General features: G+C 34.4%; 1 protein-coding gene across 4 annotated transcripts in view; it reads left to right on the top strand.

The window, feature by feature from the left end:
- Window positions 1-26,712, top strand: part of TSGA10 (testis specific 10) — a 44,653-nt gene that overhangs the window by 5,278 nt on the left and 12,663 nt on the right. For all 4 annotated transcript variants that reach the window (XM_081326423.1, XM_081326422.1, XM_081326420.1 and 1 more), the window contains exons 3-14: window positions 1,798-2,013; window positions 3,035-3,100; window positions 4,174-4,347; window positions 5,078-5,233; window positions 6,573-6,746; window positions 6,871-6,948; window positions 10,836-10,987; window positions 11,435-11,550; window positions 14,334-14,488; window positions 18,438-18,493; window positions 18,854-19,022; window positions 23,284-23,382. In XM_081326423.1, the coding sequence (XP_081182549.1) occupies window positions 1,798-2,013; window positions 3,035-3,100; window positions 4,174-4,347; window positions 5,078-5,233; window positions 6,573-6,746; window positions 6,871-6,948; window positions 10,836-10,987; window positions 11,435-11,550; window positions 14,334-14,488; window positions 18,438-18,493; window positions 18,854-19,022; window positions 23,284-23,382 (1,611 nt within the window). The remainder of the gene's footprint in view (window positions 1-1,797; window positions 2,014-3,034; window positions 3,101-4,173; window positions 4,348-5,077; window positions 5,234-6,572; window positions 6,747-6,870; window positions 6,949-10,835; window positions 10,988-11,434; window positions 11,551-14,333; window positions 14,489-18,437; window positions 18,494-18,853; window positions 19,023-23,283; window positions 23,383-26,712) is intronic.

Genomic DNA, 26,712 nt, shown 5'->3' with positions numbered 1-26,712 from the left:
TAGATTTAGTAGGACAGAATTTGAAAACTATATTCTCATTTAGATGCCACATTTATAACTGGAATTACCATGCATCTTATAGCATAACCGAACTTAATGATAATAAAACACAGTTTTGAAGTCCTTGGAAAAAAATCAGTGTAAATAAAATGGTTTTCTTGGAGAAAATTTGGTAGAATTTAAATACTTCCTGTTCATTATGCAGGATAAATTTCCATGTTCCTTTACTTTGTGCTAATTAAATTAGATGACCCTGCTTTTTAACATAGTATAGAGATCAAATGTAGCTTAAATCTACAATCATCATCATCCCAGTGTTTTTCCCACAGGTGCAGGATCCACTAGCTTGAACCTTCAGTATCTCTCCAAAGTAGGTTTTCTAAACAGTTTAGTGTATAATGTTGGCAAGAATTTATTACTTAGAGAAATTATTCAAATCTTAACACTAAACCTACTTTCGTTGCTTTTAGTCTGTTAGACTTTGTTGCTTCATAAATGACAGATGACCTACATTATCCCAAAACAAAAACTTTCTACTGCTGAGATTTCCGAGATACCCAAAAGAGGTTCAGAATGTGTCAAAATCAATGATATTGGGTCTTAATTTATAGGATTAAAACCATTCTATCACTAGACATATGTGAATTATATTCATATTATAAATAATTATCTTTTTTCAGAACAAAGTGGAGAGCACTTTATGGAGATCAGATAGTTTAATCTAAATTTTGATTCCAGAATACAAACAGAAGTAAACTGTGTTCCTTAAAGTGTATCTTTGAACACTTCCATTAATTTACCTATTAACCTAAATGTAATAAATTGCTGTTTAACTTCAGAAAATATAATTCTGACCATAGGCCAATTATAAAAACTCCTTTTTTACTTAGGGCTATATGTGGCAGCTATGCCATAAATCAATATTGTGAAGCTTTTGCCACATTGTGAAGGTTTTCCCATATTAGACTTAACTATGATTTAACTCAAATTGCAAAAACATAGCTATTAGTGATACTAGTGCTATGTAGATTTGTTTTTAAATGCCCCTGTTTTTCTATTCAACCTATCTCATCCCATCTCTGACTTCCTGAACTAAGAACTCGCTTAGTAAATTCTACAGGGAACAAAATTAGAGAATGTAAATTAGCCTAGGCTATTTCATGTACCAGTAGAGAATGGCATGATTTTATTTTCTAGTCTATGTATACAGCATGAACTGAACTCTTCACACTTTATCATCTTCCAGTTTTTGGCTTTAAGTAAGTACTTTGTTCTTTCTCTCATCTCCTGAGAGTGAATAAAAACTACAAGCTGCAGTAAGTCTGTAGTTCCTGCAAAAAGTATTAGGTTGCAAAATTGCAGTATAATTCCCTCAGTGTAGCTTTAATTGAAAATGTACATGCAGAAAAAAATAAATTGATGTTCAGGCAGCATTCCCTTATATCAGCAACTTGGTTATTTGCCAAATAGTGACATATTTTTTCTTCTTTGTATTTGGAGAGGCTGGAGAGAGTTTTGTTTTAGCAAGAGGGTAAGCTAGTAGCCGAATTATATTTTGTATTCTCTGTGGTTGGTTGGTTAGAGGGAACACTGGTTTGTCCACAGCTTTCCTTGCCTGTTTCAATGTTTTGTGTTCAGCAGCAATTAGAATAATATCATAGCTGATGGCTGACCTAAAATGCTTTATAGAGATCAGTAAGTGGAAATAATGACATGTGCAAGGCCTTACTTCATACAATATATTAATAAATTTGTTTCTGTGATAAAAGAAATATAAAAATTTGTTTGTCTCACCAGATTGAACAACTAAAAACAAAAAATCTTGATTTGGAGAAGCATGTTAGAAAAATACTTAATAGTAAGGAGAAAGTAACAACCCAAGTGGACAATTTGACCAGTGAGAATGAATATCTTTGTAAAGAACTTGCTCATGTAGATAAGATAGCTGAACAACTGGAAAAAGAAAAAGAGTTTGTACTTGATAGTGCTGGCCAGGAACTTTCAGAAGCCAAGGTATTTGATTTATTACATGAAATGTTTTAGACATGCAGTGTAATTACAGTATAACACATGTTGCATTGTTGGTTTTGGGTAATCTTCGGCGTATATCCCTTTATTCAGTGACCATTCAAAGTTATGTCAGTGTTGAAAAAGTCATGTTACAACTGGTTCTCAAGATTCCAGTTGTAGAAATGCTCCTGCATTCACATGATCACGAGCCAGGCACGCCCAGTTCACAATTACAGTGTTGCAACAAGCCACATCACTTGACCCCCATTTGCAGCTTCCCTGCCAGCTTTCCACAAGCCATCAAAGAAGGTTGCAAATTGCTTCATTAAGTTGTTCCCACTACATTTTCTCCTGGGGAGCTCTATACAGATCACAATATCCCAGAAATTTCATATTCCATTTCACTGCCTGTCCAAACACACCCCACTGCCCCACCTGCATTTCATGACTCATATCTGTGCCCCTCACCACCTGCCATCACTACACTTGCCTACACCCCTTGCTGGCCCTGCCATGGCCTCTGCTAACCTACCCAGAACCTGCTCCGCCAACCTACTTGTGGACCCCACCAATCCACCCACATTCAGTATTGCTTGTCTGTGGTATCCCTTACTCCCACCATACTCCTTACCTGATTCCCACTTTTCCTGGGTTACAACAGCAACTGGGATTGCCATTGCTAAGTAATGTGATTGCATGATGTACGTTATTATTACCTTAATTAGTGATGTCAATCCTGGTCGTACGTGCTCGCAAAAACAGTATCTGTATTGTTTTAATTACATTGTAAGTTTATTGTATCCATGATTTAAGATATGGATGCATAGTTTTATATAGAGTGATTGCTTTTCAATGAAAGATATGTAAATATGTGATTTCTGCATGGATGAGGGAAGTGAGCCCATTATTTCTATCTTTGCTACATATCTGGTATTTCACTATAGCCCATATTGCTATTTCAGCTTATGGAGTAATTGCAATACATTATTGTCATGTAAATAGTTAAATATTTTTTTCTTTCTAGTCTCAGATTAAATGCCAACAAAATACTATTAAAAAATTGGAACATACGGTCAGCATTCTTAAATCTGTAAGTTTTACATATCTTTCTTTTCTAATAAATATTATGTTACTTGTGTTTTAAAACTGATACTTATTTTACTTGACATTTAAATTATTTCATTAAAAAGTTTACGATACTATAAACCTATAAATATTATAGACTCATAACCCAAACTCCACAATAACTAATTAAAGAGAATTAAATTACCTCACCAGCATATAGATGAAAACTATAAGTGTAATATAATAGTAGAAATGCGAAAAGATCAGGTAAAAATACAATAAAAACAGAGTACTGAATAAAATAAAAATTGGGGCAAAGACCTAAAACCAGGATGGTCAGTCTTTTTGGATATATATATATATATATATATATATATATATATATATATATATATATATATATATATATATATATATATATATATATATATATATATATATATATATATATATATATATATATATATCCAAAAAGACTGACCATCCTGGTTTTAGGTCTTTGCCCCAATTTTTATTTTATTCAGTACTCTGTTATATATATATTTTGCTGGAAAAACATGAAAGAATGAGATATGAAAGTAACACAGCATGAGCAAAATAGTGGATGATATACATGTTAAGTAATTTATATAGGTAATAATGTCTCTTCACAAGTTTCAATTTTATGACCATCATGGCTTTTTAGCAAATTTTCCTTGGAAACTCATATGAGAGTAGAGTAGAGTAGAGTAGAGTAGAGTAGAGTAGAGTACAATAGAATAGAATAGAATAGAATAGAATAGAATAGAATAGAATAGAATAGAATAGAATAGAATAGAATAGAATAGAAACTTCATTCTTCAATAAAATAAATAAATTTAGTCGATTCTGTTAAATTTTTAGTTTAAATATTAACATTCATTATTTCACTATTCAGTGAAAATCGTTTTGTTTTCTCTTGTCAGCCTTTCCTTAACAAATTCATACAACTAATAATTTTAAAAAATAGGACAACTTTGGATTAAAAGTAAACAAAATATTTAGATTCTTATGCAGAGAATTTCTGTAAACCTTTAAACATGGAATTTAGTAATTGTGTTTTTCACATGCACATAAAAGGCAGCCTTGGATGTTGAAAAGTCAGACAAAAAGCTCAACAATTTTATAAAAACAATAGAAGAACAGAAAGATTATTATAAATCTGAAGCAGAAAAGTTAAAGAAGATGTATCGAAGTACAAGTCCTAAGCGCACCCCTTCTTGTTCTATTTCAAAGGTTTCCTCCCCAATTCAGGTATATATTTTTGTTTTCTAAAATACAGAAAGTTTGCATTTAATTTTTATTGCTTAATTATACTGAAGTCATAAGATTTTAAAAAACAGACCTTATTCTCCAATGAATTTATATAATAATGTAAAGTCTTCCAAGCTTGCCTGATTTTTGGCAAACTGAAGGATATATCCATAAAGTTTTCCTGGCAACACTATTGACATGGTTTGTTAATAATGCCTTCTTCTGAGGCATAATTTTTAAATTTACTTCAATTTGTTTTATAACTATGGAATTCTCTGATGGCATAGCCAGATCAGACACTGCTTGCCTTCCAGTTTCCATCCCAATATATACAAAATTTAGCTATCCTACTTACCTAAGTAATAAGAACTTACCTACTCTCTTTAATCATAATTGCCTATATTGCAAGGATAGATTGATAATAGTTTAGCAAGAGAATTATTGTGCTATTGGCAACTGGAAGAAATACACAACATTTGCTCATTTTTCCTTTATGATAAGTAAGAGCTATATATATTTCAAATCATCCATTTAAAACATACTTATGGTAACATAATAACTATGAAACTAATAAAAATGTTCAAATAGTTTGAAATTTGGAATATTGCAAACTAAACTTATGTACAGTTCTCCCTTCCAAAAAAGAAAGAATTTCAAAATGTGAATATAGAATCTTATAATAAATTTAAAATATTTGGCAATGGGCATTTTATCTCCATTAAACATTTAGGGAAGTCACTGTGATAAAGAATATCTGCAAATTTTGATAGAACGTGATGAGTTTAAGACAATGCTAGAAAAATATCAACGTCACATAACAGAACTCCAGGGGAATATCAAAGTTCTCATGGCAGAAAGAGACAAAGCTGTTTGTCTTTATGATCAGGTAATTTTTGGATAAAGCATTTTGATAAAAACAATTTTTGATATATTACAAAGGATTATATAAATTTGAATATATTATAATATAAAATGTCTGCTAAGTATTTAGGATAATCTAAAATAGCCTTATAGGTATTGCCTTCCCCTAAGATAGATAGTATTATAAGTTGGAATTGTCAATAACACTCCCCTACGTTTTGCAGTCCCTGTCTGAAGATATCTCTGTAGCTTTATATTTTAACCAACTTGTTAAACTGTTTTGCTCTTCTGGTCTTTTGATAGTTTGATTTTTTTTTGTACAAAGGAAACAAGTTTTGTAAATTATGTTGTTTCTTTTGGATCTTTTCCTCCATATTTGTCTTATATGAGGATGTATAATACTTCGTGCATTGCTGATAAGGAAATGATTCATAAATTAGGAAAGTAAAAGATGCAGTGAGTGATAAATTCACAGAAGTTATCTTTCTCCTGTGGTCTTATGTAGAAATGCTAATGAGATAAAAAATAATATATAAAATATCCCTTGTTTTTATGATAATGGGTTTATTTTATTTAGCAACTTTTTCGACAGTAGCTAGTCAGATTATTTTTTGACAAGACTGTTATTAATAAGTTAGAAGGGAAAGATCTCCATGAATTTTTATTTATCAACAAGTTATATTAGACTGCCTTTGAATAGAGATGTCATTATTTATTGTAACCGTCATTGATGGACCTATGTTATACCATCATTTATCCTTTGGATTTTGAGTATGAGGAATAAAGCCATTTAGAATTGCTATAAGCAGTTCCTATGCCAAAAGAAAGATAGAGGAATAACTTGCAATATGTACACAGATAGGTAGATCTGTTAAGACTAATGCTTCTTTCCCTGATTTTAGGGAAACCAATTTATATCTTTCTTGTAGCAAACAATAGACCATGCAGTCCCATAGTCTTTAGCTCCTGTAGTTATATTTTATTAAACTTACATTTTTATCTCATATTATAGGTACATATTTTGAATTTATGTGATTTCCTAATGTATGTTATACCCAATAAGCAGATTCCCTAAGTTATAAATCCTGGAAGGGAACAGATAATGCTGAAGAACAGAGCTATGGGTACATCTTTCCCTGCATCTCTTAAGCTTGCTAGTCGTTATGGCAGAAGTGGATCTATTACTGTTATTGAAGAAAAAAATTAATTATCTCTTCAGTCAAATTATGTACAAGTTATGGGGAAGAGTTTTAGTTTTCTGGTCAACCACCAAATGTCTAGGATCAGATCTGTTAATAAGTTAAATATTCAGTATATACTTAGCACAAATAGATACATGCCTAAATATTAATTTTAAACACCAGGCACAGGAGGAAGTAAATCAACAAAGAAAAGAACTTATGAAAATCCCCAAAGCTTCTACAACTGCAGTGACTGTTCAGGCTGTATTGAGACGTGTGGAAACAGAAAGGGATGCAGCCATTTCTGACTTTCGAAGGATGGCCGCTGAACGTGATAGCTTGAGAGAGAGGTTAAAGGTTTGACTTTTTATCCAAGCTCATTTAAGTAGTATATGCATGTTATACCATATTCCCAAAGATTTAATCTACTAAATTAAAGTTTAAGACACTGAAAAATAATTTAATGATTTTTGTTTCATAGATTGCACAAGACACTGCATTGAACGAAAAGGCTCACCTGGAACAGAGAATTGAGGAGCTGGAATTAAATATTCAAAGTGTAAGAAAAATGTTCTTGAAATATATTGATAAATGTTGGCATCAGTAGCTAAAATGTATGAATATAACAACTTGGTAAGATATATTGAAATACCTTTTTGTAGAACTTCATTAATTATGATAAGCAAGGCAAGAGTTTTAAGCCAGTTTGGTCTAATGTTTCAGACACTGGATTAGAAGTGTGTGTGTTGGGGGGGAGGTAGTTCAGATATTGGAAAAGAACCTCTTGGTCTTGGCAGTATATTGATTATATATTTATTCCTAATTCTGCAGCTCACACTATTGAGCATCCTATCAGAAAGGCAATTCCTTTAAGTGAAATTCTGAAGTTCAACAAACCTTCCAGTTTTGTGCCGCACCACAAAGCCAAGGGATTGTGGGGCTCTGCACCCCATGCCAGGGTACTCTAAATGGGTCTAAAGTCGCCCTGGAGAGGTGACAAAGAAGGAGGCCTCCCCCCATGGATCACGGAAAGACAGCAATCAATCCATTTGATCTGGGGGAAGCCCTCCAACCCGACAGGAGAAAGGCTAGCTTCATACTGGTAACTAGCCTAAGCTACCAGCAAGCAAAGTCCAAAAGAATTAACTAGAACAATCGTGAACAGCGTGCTTGGAATTGGGTGAGAATATCAATCTTCTCTCTTCTATTTTGTTACTGATTTCCTGGAAAAGATCCCCAATAAGTAAAAAAATCCTCCAAAAGTGAGAAGGAAGGGGATCACACTCCCATCCTTCCATAGATGGAAGTGGCGACTGAATTTTTATGGGGGAGAGAAATATATTGAAATGAACTTAATAATACTACAGTCTGGATAAATCTGAAAATTATGAAAACTGTTAAGACTTTACATCTGAAAGAGTATTGATGAAATTACAAGAAAATAACTTTTTGCTTTAAAAAGAATGCCTACTGACATCTAGTGGAGGATTAGAACATAGAACAATAGCTGAATTGACTCAGAAATTGGCAAAAAGCCAAGAAATAACAACTTGTTCCTTTGAACCTCAGTGACTTCTCACCAAATAGGAACAGAGGAAAGAAAATATACTGGGCTGTCTACTACAGAATGAAAACTATATTTGTTTTAAAAACTGCTGACCTTCTGGGACTATAAATATTTACTAAGCTGTGATTTCTAAGCTTAAGAATTGTTTGCAGAGAAAGAAAAACCTTGACTTTTGGCTAATATTTTAGGGGGGAATTTACTGGAAAGCTCCTAGGTGGTGAAACATTCTGGACTCTAAATTTGACTGGCTGATAATTGTAAGATCCCTGAATAGAAGAACTATTATAAAATGCTGCTTTTAATGGTGCTTTGGTAATTGGAAACGCATTGGATTATAAAGATAAGAACTATATAAGATTTGGTTGTTTGGACTTTAAGATTGGCTGGTTTGACAAGGCTAATTACAGAGACTATCTGGAGGGGGGAGACAAAATGGATGTTACATGCCTATCAAAAAGTGGCAGGAAACCACACCTAATATCTCCTTCTGAAGGCCCTAGCCTGGAACATCAAAGTTCTGCAGGAGCAATACTTAAAGACAAGGCAAATATTTTCCAGGAGGAAATGCATGCAATGCTGAGACAGATTCAAATGACAATGGTTTCAAATCATGATGAGATTAAAAACAACTTTGACAACATAAAAGAACACATCTTTAACTTAAACTTACAATTAAAAAACTCTGAGAAAACAATGACAAAGAATGAACAAACAAACCAGATAACAGAGACCCAAAGAGGGAAGCTACAAATGAAGAGAACTATACAAACAAAAGAAGACTTGCAAGATTTTCCCACAACAATGGAAATGGAAAAGATATCTTATTTTTCAGAACTTCAAAATAAACTTGAAGATAGGAAAGAAGATCTAACAAAATGGATTATAGAGCAGCCAGGAGAATTATTAGAGTTTGGGAGACAAAAATCCACATTCTACCTAACTTGTCTTTTCTATCCCCAACAACATTCACAAATATACAGGAAAAATCTCCTGGCAACCTGAATACACTGACTTGGAAAACTACTTTGCAAAAGAAGAAGGCTAGAGTTAGATTCAAGAGATTTGATTCGACCTACTAGATGGTGTACTATATGATTAAACACTTGTTTGAATATGGTTAAAAGAATAGATAAATCATGGGTATAAAGAGGCCCTACAGTAAGAGAGATAAGATATATAATTAGTATATAATATATGAAATATAAAAATATTGGGAAGATGTATGTGAATGAAAAGTTTGGATATTTAAAGGTAATTAACATTGAGAAAATTATGACTGATAAGAATGATTTGAATATAGAGAGGAAACTAAGCTTAAATAACAATCGTGAACAGAGGATATATAGTGACTTAATAAGATGACTTTTATGAATATAATTGAAATATAAACCAATCAGAAAAGGTGTTATATGCTGATGTTACTGTTATTTGTACAAACACAAGAAAAATATTTATATTCAATCTTGTATATATTGAAAATATTAAATATATTTGCTTAATGTTGATAAAAGGAGAATACTATTGGAAGAAGAGAAAATTAAAGTAATATATCATTAATAGATTGATTATGGAATTATAGAAATTAATTATTAATTGTTTTTAAGTATATGAACCCAGACAACACACTGTTTACTAAGCACTAAAGATTGTTATTGTAAAAAATCTATTATATATAATTCACATTGTTCTGTTCTCTGTCGTATTGCCCTTCTCTTTGGGGTGCAGCTTTGATTTCACCTTGCAATTTTGTTTGTAAAAAACTGTAGGTGTGGAGTAGTTTTCTCTCCTGCATGTCCTTTATCAGCAGCTATTATTAGTGGAGATAAGCTGGTGTTTTTAACAAGCAGCTATTGACCATCAAGGAAGTCTTTCAGAATTGGGACCTTTTCCTCAGCTTCCATCCTGTGTCCTGAAATCTTTGCCTCCACTCTAGTGAAACATTGGGAGCTGTGTTCAGCAAAACAGCTAACATATTCTTATTTGCAGGCATAGATTATCTTAGTAAATCTATTGCCATTACACACACGCACACCCCCTTTTTTTTCTGGGAGCAGACAGAATTGTGCTGGAATGACTGAATTGAGGAAAGAAATCCTGCAACTCTTGTCATGGGACCAGCCCAAAAGTCCTCATTCTCTTTTCTGTGGCTTATATATTGCTAATCAAAGCCTCGTCCCTCCACATAAGGGCCTTGGAATAGTTTGTTTGGACTTTACAATGATCTGTCATGTATGAAGAGCCTGCATACTATCAGCCCATTTCCTTCCTTGTCATGGGTTCCTTTCTGAGTATGCCTGTATGTGATTTCAATAGGTTTTACAAAATGATAGCTTGGATAATCATTTGAGTTCTGATAGAAATCCACAATTCATAGCAGATCTTTGGAGTGCTCTTTTTAAACTCTTGGATGTGAAATTCCATCTCTCTAGATACCATCATCTACAACTGATGGAGAAACTGAGGAACAAATGCCAGAACAATACCCTCTGACAGCAGAATACTTGGCCAAATATTCTACCATGGTAGCCTATAGTAATTTAATACAAGGAGCTTTTTCTAAAATAAATATTAGTCCCCTATGTTTATCATAAAAGCATATTCCAATTTTGATGGGAAGACTGCTTTTAGAGGAAATTTACTTTGTTATTCTAGAACAGATATGTCAAACTAGTGACGTCGCACAACGTATCGGAGCTTTTTTCCCATTGCCGGCAATGGGGTGGGCGTGGTTTCCCGGTGACGCATCCAGCCTGCGGGCCGGCAGTTTGACACCCCTGCTCTAGAAAAAGACTTTTTCTTCTATAGAAAATTAGGAATGCCAAATTTGAAGTAATCAGATGAAAGTGAAATAACTGTACTTCTTAATGATTCTTTATCAGCTTGACAATGAACGATTAGAACAATTATCGAAGATAGCACTGTTGAAGGATGCTATTGAGTCTGTAGAAAGGGAGATGAAAATATTGGCAAGAAGGGCAGCAGATTCTGAAAGTGAACTTAATAGACAGAAAGCAACTAATACTTCACTAAGGTAAAGAAAATAGATTGAAACAATCATGTATGTATGTTATTCATTTAATGCAAGGCCTAGATGCAAACAGTTCTTTGTTTAAAAAATTGTCTGATCTAAAAATGTGAAAATATATGTATTTGTTAATTACGTGAGCTCATTTCATACTGTAGTTCTAAATATAGGTGCCTAATTTGAATATTAGACTTCCTTTTTTAGACATTTTGTGGCAATATACACTATCAATTTATAGCACCATCCAGTCGCCACTCTGGTAGCAAAAAGCCTGAATCTATTACTGATACTTTACAACAGCAATGTCCCTAATGATACTGTAAACCACTAAAGTATCTTATGTCTGAAACTATTTATTCTGTTGTAAGTGATGATATAGTCATTATCACTAGGTTATTTTTATGGGTACTGCTTATTTGGGTGCAAAAATTAATTTAAATGTCTTATTTTCAGCATACTGAATGAAAAGATAGAACATAACTTTACAGAAGCAGAACGACAACTTTCAAAGAAAAAACATGAATTACAACTTACTCAAGAAAAAATTATGTGTTTGGATGAAAAAATTGGTATGTTTAAATAACATCTAGGCCATGGTGAAAGACTGATGGGAGGTAGAGGTGCCAGATGGAGCTGGCCTTGAATTTAGTTGTGTTGGGCAACTGTCAGCCAATTTCCAATTCTTCTTGGAGATGTTTGATGGCATTGGTTGTTATTATTACTGTTATTAAATGTTGGATTTTATTTATATAGTTTGTTGAGATTTATCATTTTGTTGTAGATGTTATATACTACTTTTTGTTAACTGCTTAGATTTTATTGATGAAAGCACCAGAAAAGTATACATAATTTGCTATTAACATATGTACAATTCAGAAGACTGAACTAATAACGTGCTGATGCTCTTTCCTCATGTCATCTCAAGTCATGTAAAAATGAAATATACTATTTTATTAAAATAATATTAAATACTTGTTTTTTTCAAATTTCTTTTAATTTGTTTTATAATTTTCCTAGGGCAAAAGGAGACACTTTTCAATAGAACTACTTTTTACAGTAAAAGTGCTGTGATTTTTATTATTTATTTATCTTCCCACATTTTATTCAAAAGTGGTTGCCAAAGCAACATATTTATAATATGTCTTTATTAAAATGTGTTTTCTCACTTAACATTAGTTATTCAAGAACTTCTAAGAATAATGAACAGGTAGGTAGGAATGCAGATATAATTAGTGATGGTGAAATTGCTGACTACAAAAGCAAATTTCAATTGATTTAGATTTAGTCTTATGGTATTTAAAATATAGTTCACAGAATCTCTAGTTAGAATTCTCAGAATGAGAAAGCTGGTTAGGAATTCTGGGATTGTAATGTTATTGCAACTCAAGGATCTAAGTTGAGGAAGGTTGTTTTACTTTTTAACTCTTGATTTTGGAGAAGTTGTATATTGTATGTTTACACTGAATGATCCTCACAGTAGATTCTAAGAAGTGTGTGTATTTGAATAGTAATTTTCATGTAATTTTTATAAAAATATATTTCTTTAATAGTTCTTTCTATTCAGTAATAGCAATATCAATAATTTGCATTTATACCTATAAGTAGGATATTCCAAGTGTTTTAAACTGCTAGACTAACTTTTTCCATGATTGTTCTGATCTTTGTTGAGCAAAGTCATCTTCTGAGACATTGTCGTCTTTTCTCTGGTTTAGATTTCTGTTCTTCTCTCATTAAACAGCTCTGAAATAATCCTCCAGTCTATTCACTGGTGCCTGGTAGTTTATGAATAATTGCCTACAGATTTTCTAGCAGATCCTGCCGAAATCCAGCTCCTGCTGTTTGGACTGCTGGTATTGAAATTCAGCAGCAGCTGTAGTTTGATTAAAATGTGGGTTTTTGTAAAGAAGAAATTGACAATCTCTTACTTTGCTGAAGAAAAGGAAGTATTGTCATCACTATGGCAATAAATTCATGCTTTCTATCATCTTGTTTTGCCATTTGACTAATAATGTCTGTGAGTCTGCTGCCAGTATAGTTCATCTAATGTAGCCTACCAGAAAGCTCTACCAAACTGGCAAACAAGTGTGGTCTCTGCAAGATCCATGCTGGACCATATGTACTTTATAAGTTCTTAAACATTAAGGATATTCGATGTATGTTTCTACCAAATTGTTTTAACTTAGTAACATGTTAATGGCCAATTAGTGACTTAATAGCATCATCCAGTGATATTACAAAGTTTGTCATCATTGGAGACAATCTAGCACAAGAATGGTTAAATAAATCTAGATGATGCTATGAAATGCTAATGGGAACTGACCAGTCTCTGTCAGTTGTTCTTTCTGGATTTGAACATGTAAACAAAATGTTTATTTGCTGCAAGGTGGCTAGTGGGAAAGAATTCACAGGCCTTTTGAGAGCAAATTTACTTGAGAGAAAATCAGAAATATATAGCAGCAGGCAGCTCCTTAGAAAGCCTGAACTTGAACTATATAGATGATAATCAGCATTCTGAATTAGGCTAGAGAACATACTGAATGATGTTTTGGAAACTTCAATGTTTCAGAAACCTCATTTTCCAAATCATGCACGAAATCGGGTCTCCTGCCATTCTCGAGCTGAAGTCTCATTCTTGCAAGACCTGGGGAAAAGAAAAGGTTTCTAAAAATTGTTAAAATAGGATACCATCTTGCAGAAGAAACATGAGGCCAGCTTGTAAAAGGAATGTGACATTGCTTGGGGAAAGAACCACGAAGCCAGCTTAAGGAAGGTGTGGCACATGTAGCTGATGGGATACTCAGCTTGAGAACAGCAAGAGTAGCAAAGGCCAGGGGTGTGAGGCTTGAGGCAGCACTTCTCAGTGGCAAAGGCAAGGGCTGAAGTAAAGGTCTGAGGTTAGTGGCAGCTGGCTGAAACTGCTGAAGGTCCCAGGCCTCTACTTCAGCTCCAGCCCCAGTGCTGCCACAGTCTAATGCCACTCTGCAGGGTATCCAAATGGGCATAGAGTTATGCATAGATTGGTAGAGGAGATTGATTGGGAGGGGGGGGTTTGTATTGTTCCTGCAGTCATAAATACGAGTGGGCTGCCAAGTGCCTGAATTTTGATTGTGTGATGATGGGGGTGCTGCATTGCTTGTAACTTTGAGCATAGGTTGAAACTCCATTTTTTCCATACAGTTGTAATTTTGAACAGTTGCTGAATGAATGGTCATAAGTTGAGGACAGCCTGTACCACCGAACCATAGCTTCCAAACAAAAAGTTTGGTTTCACACAGAACATTCCTAGGGCAATGGGAAATGTCAAAAAATTCAAAATGGCAACCATTTGATTGAATTATTTTATTGTGTGCAGAACAACTTTCAAAAGAAAGCCTGGAGCAACAAGGACATATTTGTACTCTTAATGATACAATAACTGAGTTGGAGGCAGAAAAGGATTCTTTACAAGATCTTCTAGAAGATAAAAGAGAAAAAATTCTTACATTTGAAGAAAGCTTGGCCATTAAAGTAAGTTTAAATATGTGAATGCCTCTGTAGTTTTGATTAATACTGCTTTTGTATGTTCGTAGTTTTGTGAATTATTGAGAGAACTTTATTTTTAGAAAAATGTTTTTCAAAGCATACAGGTGAAACTCGAAAAATTAGAATATCATGCAAAAGTTGATTTATTTCAGTAATGCAACTTAAAAGGGGAAACTAATATATGAGATAGACTCATTACATGCAAAGCAAGATAGTTCAAGCCGTGATTTGTCATAACTGTGATGATTATGGCGTACAGCTCATGAAAACCCCAAATCCACAATCTCAGAAAATTAGAATATTACATGCAATCAATAAAACAAGGAGTGTACATAGAACAATATCGGACCTCTGAAAAGTATAAGCATGCATATGTACTCGGTTTGGGCCCCTTTTGTAGCAATTGCTGCCTCAATGCGGTGTGGCATGGGAGCTATCAGCCTGTGGCACTGCTGAGGTGTTATGGAAGACCAGGATGCTTCAATAGCGGCCTTCAGCTCTTCTGCATTGTTCGGTCTCATGTCTCTCATCTTTCTCTTGGCAATGCCCCATAGATTGTCTATGGGGTTCAGGTCAGGCGAGTTTGCTGGCCAATCAAGCACAGTAATCCCACGATCATTGAACCAGGTTTTGGTGCTTTTGGCAGTGTGAGCAGGTGCCAGGTCCTGCTGGAAAATGAAGTCAGCATCCCCATAAAGCCCGTCTGCGGAAGGAAGCATGAAGTGCTCCAAAATCTCCTGGTAGACGGCTGCATTGACCCTGGACTTAATGAAGCACAGTGGACCAACACCAGCAGATGACATGGCTCACCAAATCAACACAGACTGTGGAAACCTCACACTGGACTTCAAGCATCTTGCAGTGTTTGCCTCTCCATTCTTCCTCCAAACTCTGGGTCCTCCAAATGAGATGCAAAAGTTGCTCTCATCAGAAAAGAGGACTTTGGACCACTGAGCAACAGACCAGGTCTGTGTTTCTTTAGTCCATGTAAGACGCTTCTGAAGCGGCTTGACAAGAGGAATCCTCTCAAGGCTGTGGTCATCCCTGCTGCTTGTGCAACTTTTTCTTCCACACTTTCCCCTTCCACATAACTTTGTATTAATGTGCTTTGATACAGCACTTGGGGAACATCCAACTTCTTTTGCAATTACCTTTTGAGGCTTTCCCTCCTTATGGAGGGTGTCAATGATGGTTTTCTGCACAACTGTCAGGTCAGCAGTCTTCCGCATGATTGTGATTCCTACTGAACCAGACTGAGAGACCATTTAAAGGTTCAAAAACCCTTTGCAGGTGTTATGGCTTAATTAGCTGATTAGAGTGGGACACTTTGAGCCTAGAATATTGCACCTTTTCACAATATTCTAATTTTCTGAGATTGTGGATTTGGGATTTTCATGAGCTGTACGCCATAATCATCACAATTATGACAAATCACGGCTTGAACTATCTTACTTTGCATGTAATGAGTCTATCTCATATATTAGTTTCCCCTTTTAAGTTGCATTACTGAAATAAATGAACTTTTGCACGATATTCTAATTTTTCGAGTTTCACCTGTATATTATCAATAGATCAATCAAAACAAAACATATAACTCATTTTTTAAACTGTGAGCATTATGTGAACACAGTGATAACGGAAATTGGAACAATTATATTTCAATACGTTGATTTAATATGCATGTTTATGAATTCACATTCTGATTATTGCTGACTTTTAGGATTGTTCAAAAATATATATTTATATGTAAATTATATACACATTTAAAAATTCTCTTAGATTCCAGAAACATTATTATTATTTAGGATGTATTAAAACAGTATAACCTTTCTTAAAACAGCCTTTTTTCTCATTTTTTAAAAATGGCCATTCTTGTGGGCTGTTTTTATGCAACACATATAATATTTGTACTCAGTAAATGTAAAATGAAACTAGTTAGTCATTGTACTATTGGAAAACATTTATCCAAAATATGAAGATTAGTTATAATCTCTGTAGTTGAGAATACTTAAAATCTTTATATAGTACAATTTCAGGATTACAAATTATTCTAAATTTAGGTGTTCTCAGTGACTATGCACCAAACAGAACACGGGTTTTGTTCCAGTTATCTGCTGTTTAACAGAAACAAAACCAGAATGTTTTGGCTGTTTAAGGTTTCAGATGAAACAAAATCTGGAGAGATTTTGCAGAGCAAATAGGGCAAGGCCGATGTCATTTCCCTCCCTGTTTTTCTACACATGACCTCTATATTGTCCCTGCACTTCTTAACAAGCAGTAGTTCTCTCTCTCCTTCAACAAACATTGATGACCCAGTACTGATACCCAATCTTTCCAGGACTTTTATTCTAGTCACTCTCAGTTGTTATTGACGTCCTGTTCCGTATATCCCACTGATCCACTTGCCCCTTCAATATTCATGGTACATACCTTTTCTTCATCACCTACATCCCTTTAGCTGATACCTTTATACGTTGTCACCTCTCCTGAACTTACATTCATCCAAATCAATTCTATCAGAACAACTGTGTTTCAGTTTGTATCTGAAACATAGCAACACTATTTTACTCTATATATGAGTCAAAAAACCTGAAACACTTGTGCCTCACTTTTGGCATGGAGCATCAGAATCAGCTATTCTGTGGAATGTTCATTTTTGTAATTTTTGTTTAATCAGGAAAATATATTGCTAATTATATGAATTTGGCAAAGTGTAAAGGTATATTGGAATGACCTTAGAAGACAATGGGAAAAGCCACAACCAAGAGAATGGCCAGATAAAAGGCAGCTTAGCTGGCAGAAGGAATATGAACATATGTCTCAGAAGGCTCCCTTCCTAATTTCTTGGGTTTCTAAGGTGAAAGAGGAAAAATGTGCTTTCAGACTTGCAGGTTTCTCTTAATATAATGTTCTAATAAGTATAATTAGCTCATGTGGGTATGCTTCCTGTCTGGATGTTTCTAACTTCAGTATTTTTTTTAAAAAGTACTAAAATTGTTAATATCCGTTAATTTAGCAATATCCAAAATATTTAGGTTTAACAATATCTATGTATTAATTTGTACTATTTAATTGTACTTATGGTATATGTTGTATTTCTACAAAATAATAATAACTGATAATTTCTGCATAAATGACTCCCAAATAACTTTGCTTATGATTTTTATGTTGGTGCTTGAAGTACATATTGGGCTTATCTCATGTGCATATTAAGTTAGACTGTATCTCATCAATAATTATTGGGAATTGTTCTTTGAACCAATTAGATAAACATTGTTCCTTGTGTGAGTCCTTATATGAGTTCTTCCTTGATCCAAACCAATATGCTTTATGGCAATAATCTAACTTAGAATGACTTCAGGTATCAGTCTGCAGTGGTAAAAATTTTTAAAGAACAGGAGAATTGAATTAGAATTTTTTTTCTGTTCAACTTGAACTATTATAAATAGGGGGCTTCAGTATCAAATAAGAGATCCAAGGTTTTGATTTGTTGGGACTACATCAAAAGATGAAAAATTAAAAACTTCTCTGTGATAAGATGTCGATCCAGATTTCCCCTTTCTACATTATTTTTTAAAAGCCTGGATGTGGCAGCTAACTATATGATAAATGTCATGTTTTGCTGGATTGTAAATGACAGTGCTTCTTAAATCTGGTTCAGTTTGAAATAATTTTTTTCCTTTTCTTTTCAAATCAGCTACATATTCCAATTTTTGTCAAACCAATATAGAGAAAAAGCAATAGTTATTATTGGCAGTAAGATATTATTAAGTCCATAATTGTGGAAAAATATGTACTGTGTAAATCTACATGTTATTGCACTCTTAATCTGATAACTTTTATGAAAAAATGTTTTAATTAAAAGAAACATCTAAGTTTTTGTCTGTTTCATCTCTTTTTACTAACTAAAGAGAAATTTTAATTTATTTTCAAGGAGAAGACAATTTCAGATCTGAAGGGTATTCTTTCTGACATGGAACATTCATCAAAGTAAGATTCAGAATTCTAAATTTAGATTTTTCCACTTCAATATTTGCATTAGCTCAATATATAATGCTAGAATTACTATTTAATAACTTCATTTATTCTGTATTTGTCATCTGTTAATATTTTTTTGATTCCTCAGTATAGAGAGGGATTTGAAGTATCATAATTTTAAAAACTGTAAATAGAAGCCAGTTTTAAACAATTGTTTAAATTAGAGTCTTTCTATTATGGAAGAAGTGTGACATTGTATTCACAGTTGTTATATTCTTATCCACATGGAATTGGTATTATGAAGAGATTTTAAGTCTGTCCTTTTTATTAATATTTTGTGTGAAAATTTTGTGGTTTTTTATTGTTACATAGGCATTCTACTGAAGCATTATGCAAGTATGAACAAGATATTGGCAGACTACACCAAATGTTAGATGATGCTAATAGTGAGCTTAATCAGACTGGCAGAGAGAAAGATATGTTAACTAGGGAAAATACAAAACTAAAGGAACAACTTTGTGCCTTTAAGCAAGAAAATCAGGTAAAAGATCTATTTGTTTATTTGTGTCAGAAGCATCACAATTAAAGTAAGGCATACTATACAACATAAAATGTAAGACATAAAATACAATATTAAAATATATACAAGTTAAACAAAACATGGCCAGAAGCAATATTAATTGTGTTCTGTCTCATTGCCATGAGGTCCTCAAGTGAGATTGATCAGGACAAAAAGGATAGATATACTTATATGTTGTTATTTGCATGTCACCACAATCACAAAGGGCAGAAGCCATCAGATAGCCCCATTTGTTCAGAGTATCTCTGGATCTTATTGTACCCATGCACAATCTATTCAGTGATTTCCATATTTCCCAGCTTTCATCTGACCCAGATGCCATCTCCTCCATTAGTTCCATCCAGTGTTGATTCTTTGTAGCTTTCCATAGGTCCATTTTGCTTTTAAACTTTTCAGTCTTTTATATAAAATATTAACAGTATATGCTTGCTGTTTGCCATTACACTCTCTGCCCCATCATCTCTCTCTTTCCATTCAAACCCTATTCAAATCCTACTTTTGTAAATTTACCTTTGTGTAAATCTTTAACTTTGATATTTCTATCAAAGCTATCTATAATTTACTGGTCTTTTATTAGCAGAGTAACAGTTACAATTTTGAAAATCAGTAGTTGGATATATAAACATTAAGAACTTTCTAGCAAACTTTTTTCTGTCTAAATGATTGAAGTATAAATGCATAATTGTACAGATATATTTATGTGAATGAATTCTATCTAAGTTGTTATACATTTATACATTTAATGACCATTCATAGATACAACAGCCTAGGAAAGTAAAGTACTTCTGGCTGTTGTAAGATATTGACCTCTCCCTCAGTCATGTGATCATAATCTGGGTGCTTAGCAATCTGTTCCCACTTATGACAGTTGTCAAACACCTCATGATCATTTGATCATCACTTGCAATCTTTTCTGCAGAAAAAGTCAGTAGTAAATCCAGCAGGGAAGTTTGCAAGCTGTTTCCACTATTAAGAGGACTCCCTTTCATCTTGGAACTGGCTGAAAAGACTGCCTGCTGAGTTCTTTTGGTGGGATGGAAAACTGAGCTTTGATCTAAAGATCTGAACTCTATTCCTGCCGTTTATTGAATGTGTCCCTTCCACATATCGAGGACAGCTGACAGATCTTAAATCCTGATTATTTTTTTCAACCAGCCCCTACAGGCAAAAGGGAGCAGAAATCTAAGGATTTTCAGTTTCTTAATAGAGAGTAGAGAGCACAGGGTGCCTCAAGCAGGTAGGAGAGGTCTGCTGGAAGCTGTGTGTGAAGTTCTTGTCACTCAAGGGGTGAAAATCCTGCTTGGTGCGGGGTATGTGGGGCAGCTCCACCCCTGTACCCCTGCCCTATTTTGATTTTTAGGCTGGTCCTCACCCCAAAACTAGAGCTTATTTTTGGAGTAGGGCTTATATTAACCCCCCCCCAAATCAAGATAGGGGTAATTTTCGAGATAGGTCTTACTTTCGGGGAAACACGGTGGTCTTGGAGATCTACTAAGAGATGGAAATATTTTATTTTTATTTTATTATTTTATTCTGTCTTTTTAAGACAAGGCAGCATACATATTTATGCTCCTCACTCCTATTTTCCCCACAGCAATTGTGTGAGGTGGGTTGGGTTGAGAGAGAGTGACTGCCTTAAAGTTACCCAGTTTGGTTTCATGAGGAAAGGTGGATTAGAATTCAGTCTCCTGGTTTCTAGTCCAGTACCTTAGTCACTTTGTTAGTTGCGAAGTCGTGTCCGACCCATCGCGACACCATGGACAATGGACAACAGACCTTAACCACTACTTACCAATATTTTATTTATTCCAAATGGTCAATGAATTTTGATAGCTAAGGTGCAAGATTAGGATAAGAGAGATCCAGGTTCAAGTCCCTCATCAATCATACAAGCTCAATGGATGACTTTAAGCCATTTTTAAATCCATAGGAATTTTGTTGTGAGGAAAAATTGGAAGAAATACTCTTTGTGTGTGTGTGTGTATCTGTTTTTGAATTCATGGAGAAAAGTGGGATTTAAAACAATAAAAGCTGTAATAAATACATATCATTGGGTTTTCACCGTAATATGTTCAGGTTAAACCTTGGAATTATGCTTCATCAGATCCTTCATCTTTAATCTTGTAGGCTGAAGTAGTAGCTTTCTTCTCCAAGGAATTATCAATACTCTATGCATGTTCTCTTTAGTTGAAGCAAAATGGAATTAAATCTTGTACTTACTTCTTTATCATCTTGGATATGTGGAACAAATGCATCCTAAGGAATGGGACATATTCTGATGGTTTATTTCTCTTGAACACTGAAAGAGATGCATGAATTAAAGATTCATGAGTTCCATTTGCTTACCAACTTTTTTGCTGAAATAAATATTATGGCTTCTGGTCCTCAGAAGACATGATTTCATTGGTGCAAACTGTGCTTCACATATTCCATTTGTATTAATTAAAAAAATATCAAAATTTAGGAAGGCAGTAACATAGAAATCATAACAAAGTAAAATGGTGTGTTTTTCATTTTGCTGAAATACTTTTAATCACTGGGACCTCTGTTCCTTGAACATTATACATTTTTGTCGTCTTATTCCATTGACTTACCATCGTCTTTCTTTTTATTTATTTATTTATTTATTTTTTAAAAAAATATGGAACGCTTCACGAATTTGCGTGTCATCCTTGCGCAGGGGCCATGCTAATCTTCTCTGTATCGTTCCAATTTTAGTATATGTGCTGCCGAAGCGAGCACCCATCGTCTTTCTTGAAGTTCTGATTTCCATGCTTCAGCGGAGCAAAACTGAATATTTTATATTTTTTTCTTATCTAAATTTTTTAAAGTGATTCAATTATGTTTACATTGATTAGTGATGCTTTCTTTATGGAATCTAAGTGTTCTGTTAGCAATTTTTTTCTCACTATGCATATGTATACATAACCCGAACTAGACTGTTGTTTATCTATATGTGGGTATATGCATAATTCTGTATTTATTTATTTTTGTTACATTTATATAGTGTATATTGGAGGTGGTGACCCTTTGAGAGCTGAATGCAACAAAATTTCATTTTAATGTATGCTGATTAGTGTACATTCAAAGTGACAATAAAGTTATTCTATTCTATTCACTAATGAGCAGACCATTTGACTCATTAGCTAGCTCAAATTTGCAGGTGTTACACTGAAAATAGTTTTTTGCTGGCATTTACTACAGCCTGTCATGAAAGTAAACTAGTAGGTCTCCACTTAATCCATTAACTATAGCCTTGCACAAATAACAAGTGGTATTATTCCCAGGTATATAGTTTCTTCCCAAGGTTGTTTCTAGTTTTCATTTTAGTTAAGGCATTATTTTGTCAGTATTTCTTTTGGCTTTAATAAGGACATTACAGAGTAATCCTTTACTTCATAGAGTTTCAAAGAATTTTGTATTTTGCCATGAATCAACTTGTGCATTTAAGGAAAAAAACCAATAATCAGAATGGTTGTTTATGAGCTATACACAGACAAGAAAGGTCTTAGCAGCGTTCTCATAGTGGAATGCACATTGGATTATCTGTTCATTTGTACAGGTTGTCTTCAACTTACAACACTTCATTTGGTGGCCATTCAAAGTTACAATGGCATTGAAAATGTGACTTATGATCATTTTTCAAACAACCATGGCAGCATCCCCATGTAATAAAAATTTGGATGCTTGGCTGCTGACTCATATTATGATGGTTACAGTGTCCCAGGGTTATGTGATCAGCTTTTGCAACCTTCTCCCAAGCAAAATCAATGGGAAAGCTAGATTCACTTAACAGCCGTGGTACTAATTTAACAAGTGCAGTGGTTCACTTAACAACTGTGGCAAGAAAAGTCATAACAAATTCACTTAACAAATGTTTCACTTAGCACCAGAAATAATTGTGGTTGTAAGTCAAGAACTACCTGTATATGTCTTAGAAAAGTTTCTGCTACTGCAGCCTTCTGTAGGCCCCTCATCTAGGTTGAGGGCTGTGTCCACTATAGCTTTCTCTTATATAAGTCAGACTCAGACAGCAGCCTAGCTTGATCCTCAACTTTTCTTGAATAAAGAATAACACTACTGAAATACATTTTATCAATTTTAAAGTAATTAATCTTTTTATATGTAACAATATAACTTATTAATGCTTTTAAATATCAAATCATATTAAACACATGAATAAATTAAACATATGAAATAATGCTTCATATTTGTTTGACAGCTTCTATTTGATAAACTCAATAAATATCAGAATGACCTTGAGGATATGAAGTTGAAAACTGAAGATCTGCAAAGACTGAAGAACTTGCTGAACTCTAAAGTAAATATATACTTTGAAAAGATACAACTATAAAAAGGCTTCTTAGTACAAGGATTCCTGCCACAATATGTGTCTCTTTCTTTGAATGGCCAATGCTTAGAATGGGCATGGGCAATTTGACACCCATCCCCCCTTTTTTTTAACTCCAAGACATGCCCAATTGTTGGTAATTATCAAATTATTGATAATTGACTGGACTGAAGAATTTCCTATCAGTTTGAGATGAAAGAACACATGAAAGCCATCCATGTTTCCCTTAAAATGCTAATATAAAGAACAAAATTTTGAAGAGAGATTTGTCAAATGAGAAGGAGCTGTTTTATTCTTCCTCAGTTTCATTCTCACTTGCAGGTGATTTTTCTCTAATTTTTCCTTAAAATATATTACTGGGAAATGACTACTGAAAAACTTTCAAGGAAAAGCTGGCAAGTGCAGGAGGAAACTATAACTGTCTTTTCCTTTTGGCTAAATCTTTCTTTTCTAGAAAACTATATATGAAAATTGCATGTTGTCCAGATCCAGTTTCTTAACTGTAAATACACAGTGGCACAATCTGGACTGAGACGACTGTCCATATAAAAAGGGAAAGCTAATACCACCTCCTATATATACAGGTAATCCTTGAGTTATGAGCGTTCACTTAACGCTCGTTTGAAATTATGCAATAAGCGCCACCTAGTGCTTATGAGCAAGACCCGAAGTTACAAATATTGCAGCACCATGGCAGTCATTTGCCCTTATGAGTGACCGCAGAGGCTCTGCAACATTCACTCTGATTATTTCTTCCCACCCTACCCCGGGTCTCTCGAGGCACTAGGCCTTCAATACTCACCCTGTGAAGTTTGAGATCCTTTGCTTTCTTGGCTGCTCCAGGCCTTTGGTGAGTTTGCAGAGAATGGAGGCCTAAAGTAACGCAAGATCATGTGAGATCAGTGGGGCGAGATCTCATCATACTGATCTTGTGTGTTCTCGTGATACTTTAGGCCTTTGTTCTCTGCAACAGAGAAGAGAACTGAAGCCGGGGGGGGGTGCTTTTGCGTGCCTCTGGAGGCTGGATCAGGATGTCAGAGGCCTTTTCCAGACCATTGCTGCCCGGATCTGGGGCCAAGGGACGCTTCTGTGGCCTCCAGTGGCCCAATCTGGGAGCCGGAGGCCTTCTCCAGGCCACTGCAGCCACTATCTGAGGCCAGGGAATGCTTCTGTGGCCTTCCAGTGGCCCATTTCCAGGCAACAGCAGCCTAGAGAAGGCCTCTGGCGCCCAGATGGGCCTTCAGAGGTGCGCGGAAGCATCCCCTAGCCTCAGATCCGGGCGGAGTGGGAACCACGTCAGAGAGAAGACACATCTTTTCATGGTGAGTCCAGTGCAGCAGGAAGGGAGGGGGAAGCATGAAGTATCTTAGTGGGTCGGGGAAGCATAGGTCTTATCTGATAAATAATTGATCACAATAAGATAAATATTGATTCCATTTTAAAGATCTACCCTGGTAGAGAGCACAATATCTATTTGTCATTGCTTTTATTTGACATATCTTTCTAGATTACTCACTTGTTGCTATTATTTGTAGTATCTGTTCTACCTATGCTTGAAGTTTAAACCCAAATGTTTGTGCTTGTCATAGCTATTTGTACTACAGTTACTATATTTTATGAAATTTTATTTTTAAAGTTTTATTAATAATAACAGCCCAAAAAGGTTTTGATTTGATGCGATTACAGTACAACATTTTTTAAATCCAGTTTTCAAGGCCTATAGAAGGGATACTCTCTTCTTTTATGACATAAAACAAGAATATAAATATATGCATATGCACGTACACATACTCATACAAATACACATACTGGATGTGTACATATGTGTGTGTGTATGTATAGAATTTGCAGTGTTCAGATATTAAAAGAATACAATGATTTGTTTGTATAGAAAATCAAATTTGTTATATTAAAAACCAGGGATATAAGTTATCTCAAAGATATAATCCAGTTGTGAAAATAAATTGAAAGTACCTGTAATATTGCCTTTAACATTGTTTATTTTTTACCAATGATATCCATTCAAAATAGGTACAGAACTCAACATTTAAGACATGCAAATGAAAAACAGAAAATAACGTGTTGACAAGAGGCCAGTTACCTGAGTCTGACCCATTTCAGAAAATCTTAATTAACAGCAAAATTTTAGCAACTAATATAAAACTGTTGTTTATATTTTGCCAACAAAAAGTTCCTTAATTCTTGCAGCTTCCTAATAATGACCTAGTTGATAGCTTTTTAAATATTCAGTGTTTACTACTGCCAGGGGTTCTATCCTGACTGGCTCAAGGTTGACTCAGCCTTCCATTCTTCTGAGAGGTCAGTAAAATGATGACCCAGATTATTGGGGGCAATATGTAAACCACTTAGAGAGTGCTATGGAGCACTGTGAAGCGATATATAAGTCTACATGCTGTTGTTATTATTGTATGATTAAAAGTTCTGTCTGAATGCAAAAGGTAATTCTGTCAGGCTTTAAAAAATATTTAAAGTCTGTCCATTGAATTTCTGTGATTGTGCTCAGACAATGCATTAGCTTTGACACTGCTGAAATATTGATCCATGATGCTTTAATTGATCCCAATTGGTTATGTGATTACTTAAAATGTTTAAATTTATACTACATATTTTCATGATCAACATTTGCATATGATAAATTGGATCCAGTATTGTGAAAGGAGAAAGCTATTTATCCAAAGATTGATTCCCTCTCTGCTTTCAGCAGCGTGAACTATAGTGCAGGAAAATTGCCTTTGAAAAGAGAGTGCTAGTATGGTATAGGGTCAAAGTATTAAACAAACACTGAGAAGACTCAGATTCAAGACTATTGCCAACCATGGAAGCTTGCTTGGTGACTTGGAGCCACTCAGTCTCTCAGACTAACCTACTCTCTCTTCTTTGTACTGGAGAAAATTGGAGGACAAAATGCTGTATATGCCACCTTAAACTCCAGGAAGTAAAATAAATAAATAAAAAACATTTTTATCAGTCACTTTTATTATAAATAGCATGTAACTATGTGATGCATTCAGTTTGCAGGAACCTTTAATCTAAAGCATTTTTAAAAGACATCAGGATTTTGTACATAATAGCAAACCTACAAATGCACCATTAAATGTTAGTCCTCAACTTATGTCCACAATTGACCTCAGGCTGTATGTTGCTAAGTGAGAAATTTGTTAAGTGAGTTTTGTCCCATTTTATGACTTTTCTTGCCACATTTGTTAAGTGAATCACTGCAATTGTTAAATTAATAACACAGTTGTTAAGTGAATCTGGCTTCTCCATTGACTTTGCTTG

The sequence above is a fragment of the Vipera berus genome (assembly GCF_964194415.1).
Source record: "Vipera berus genome assembly, chromosome: 4".
NCBI lineage: Eukaryota > Metazoa > Chordata > Lepidosauria > Squamata > Viperidae > Vipera > Vipera berus.
This window is presented reverse-complemented; position numbering and strand designations above follow the sequence as displayed.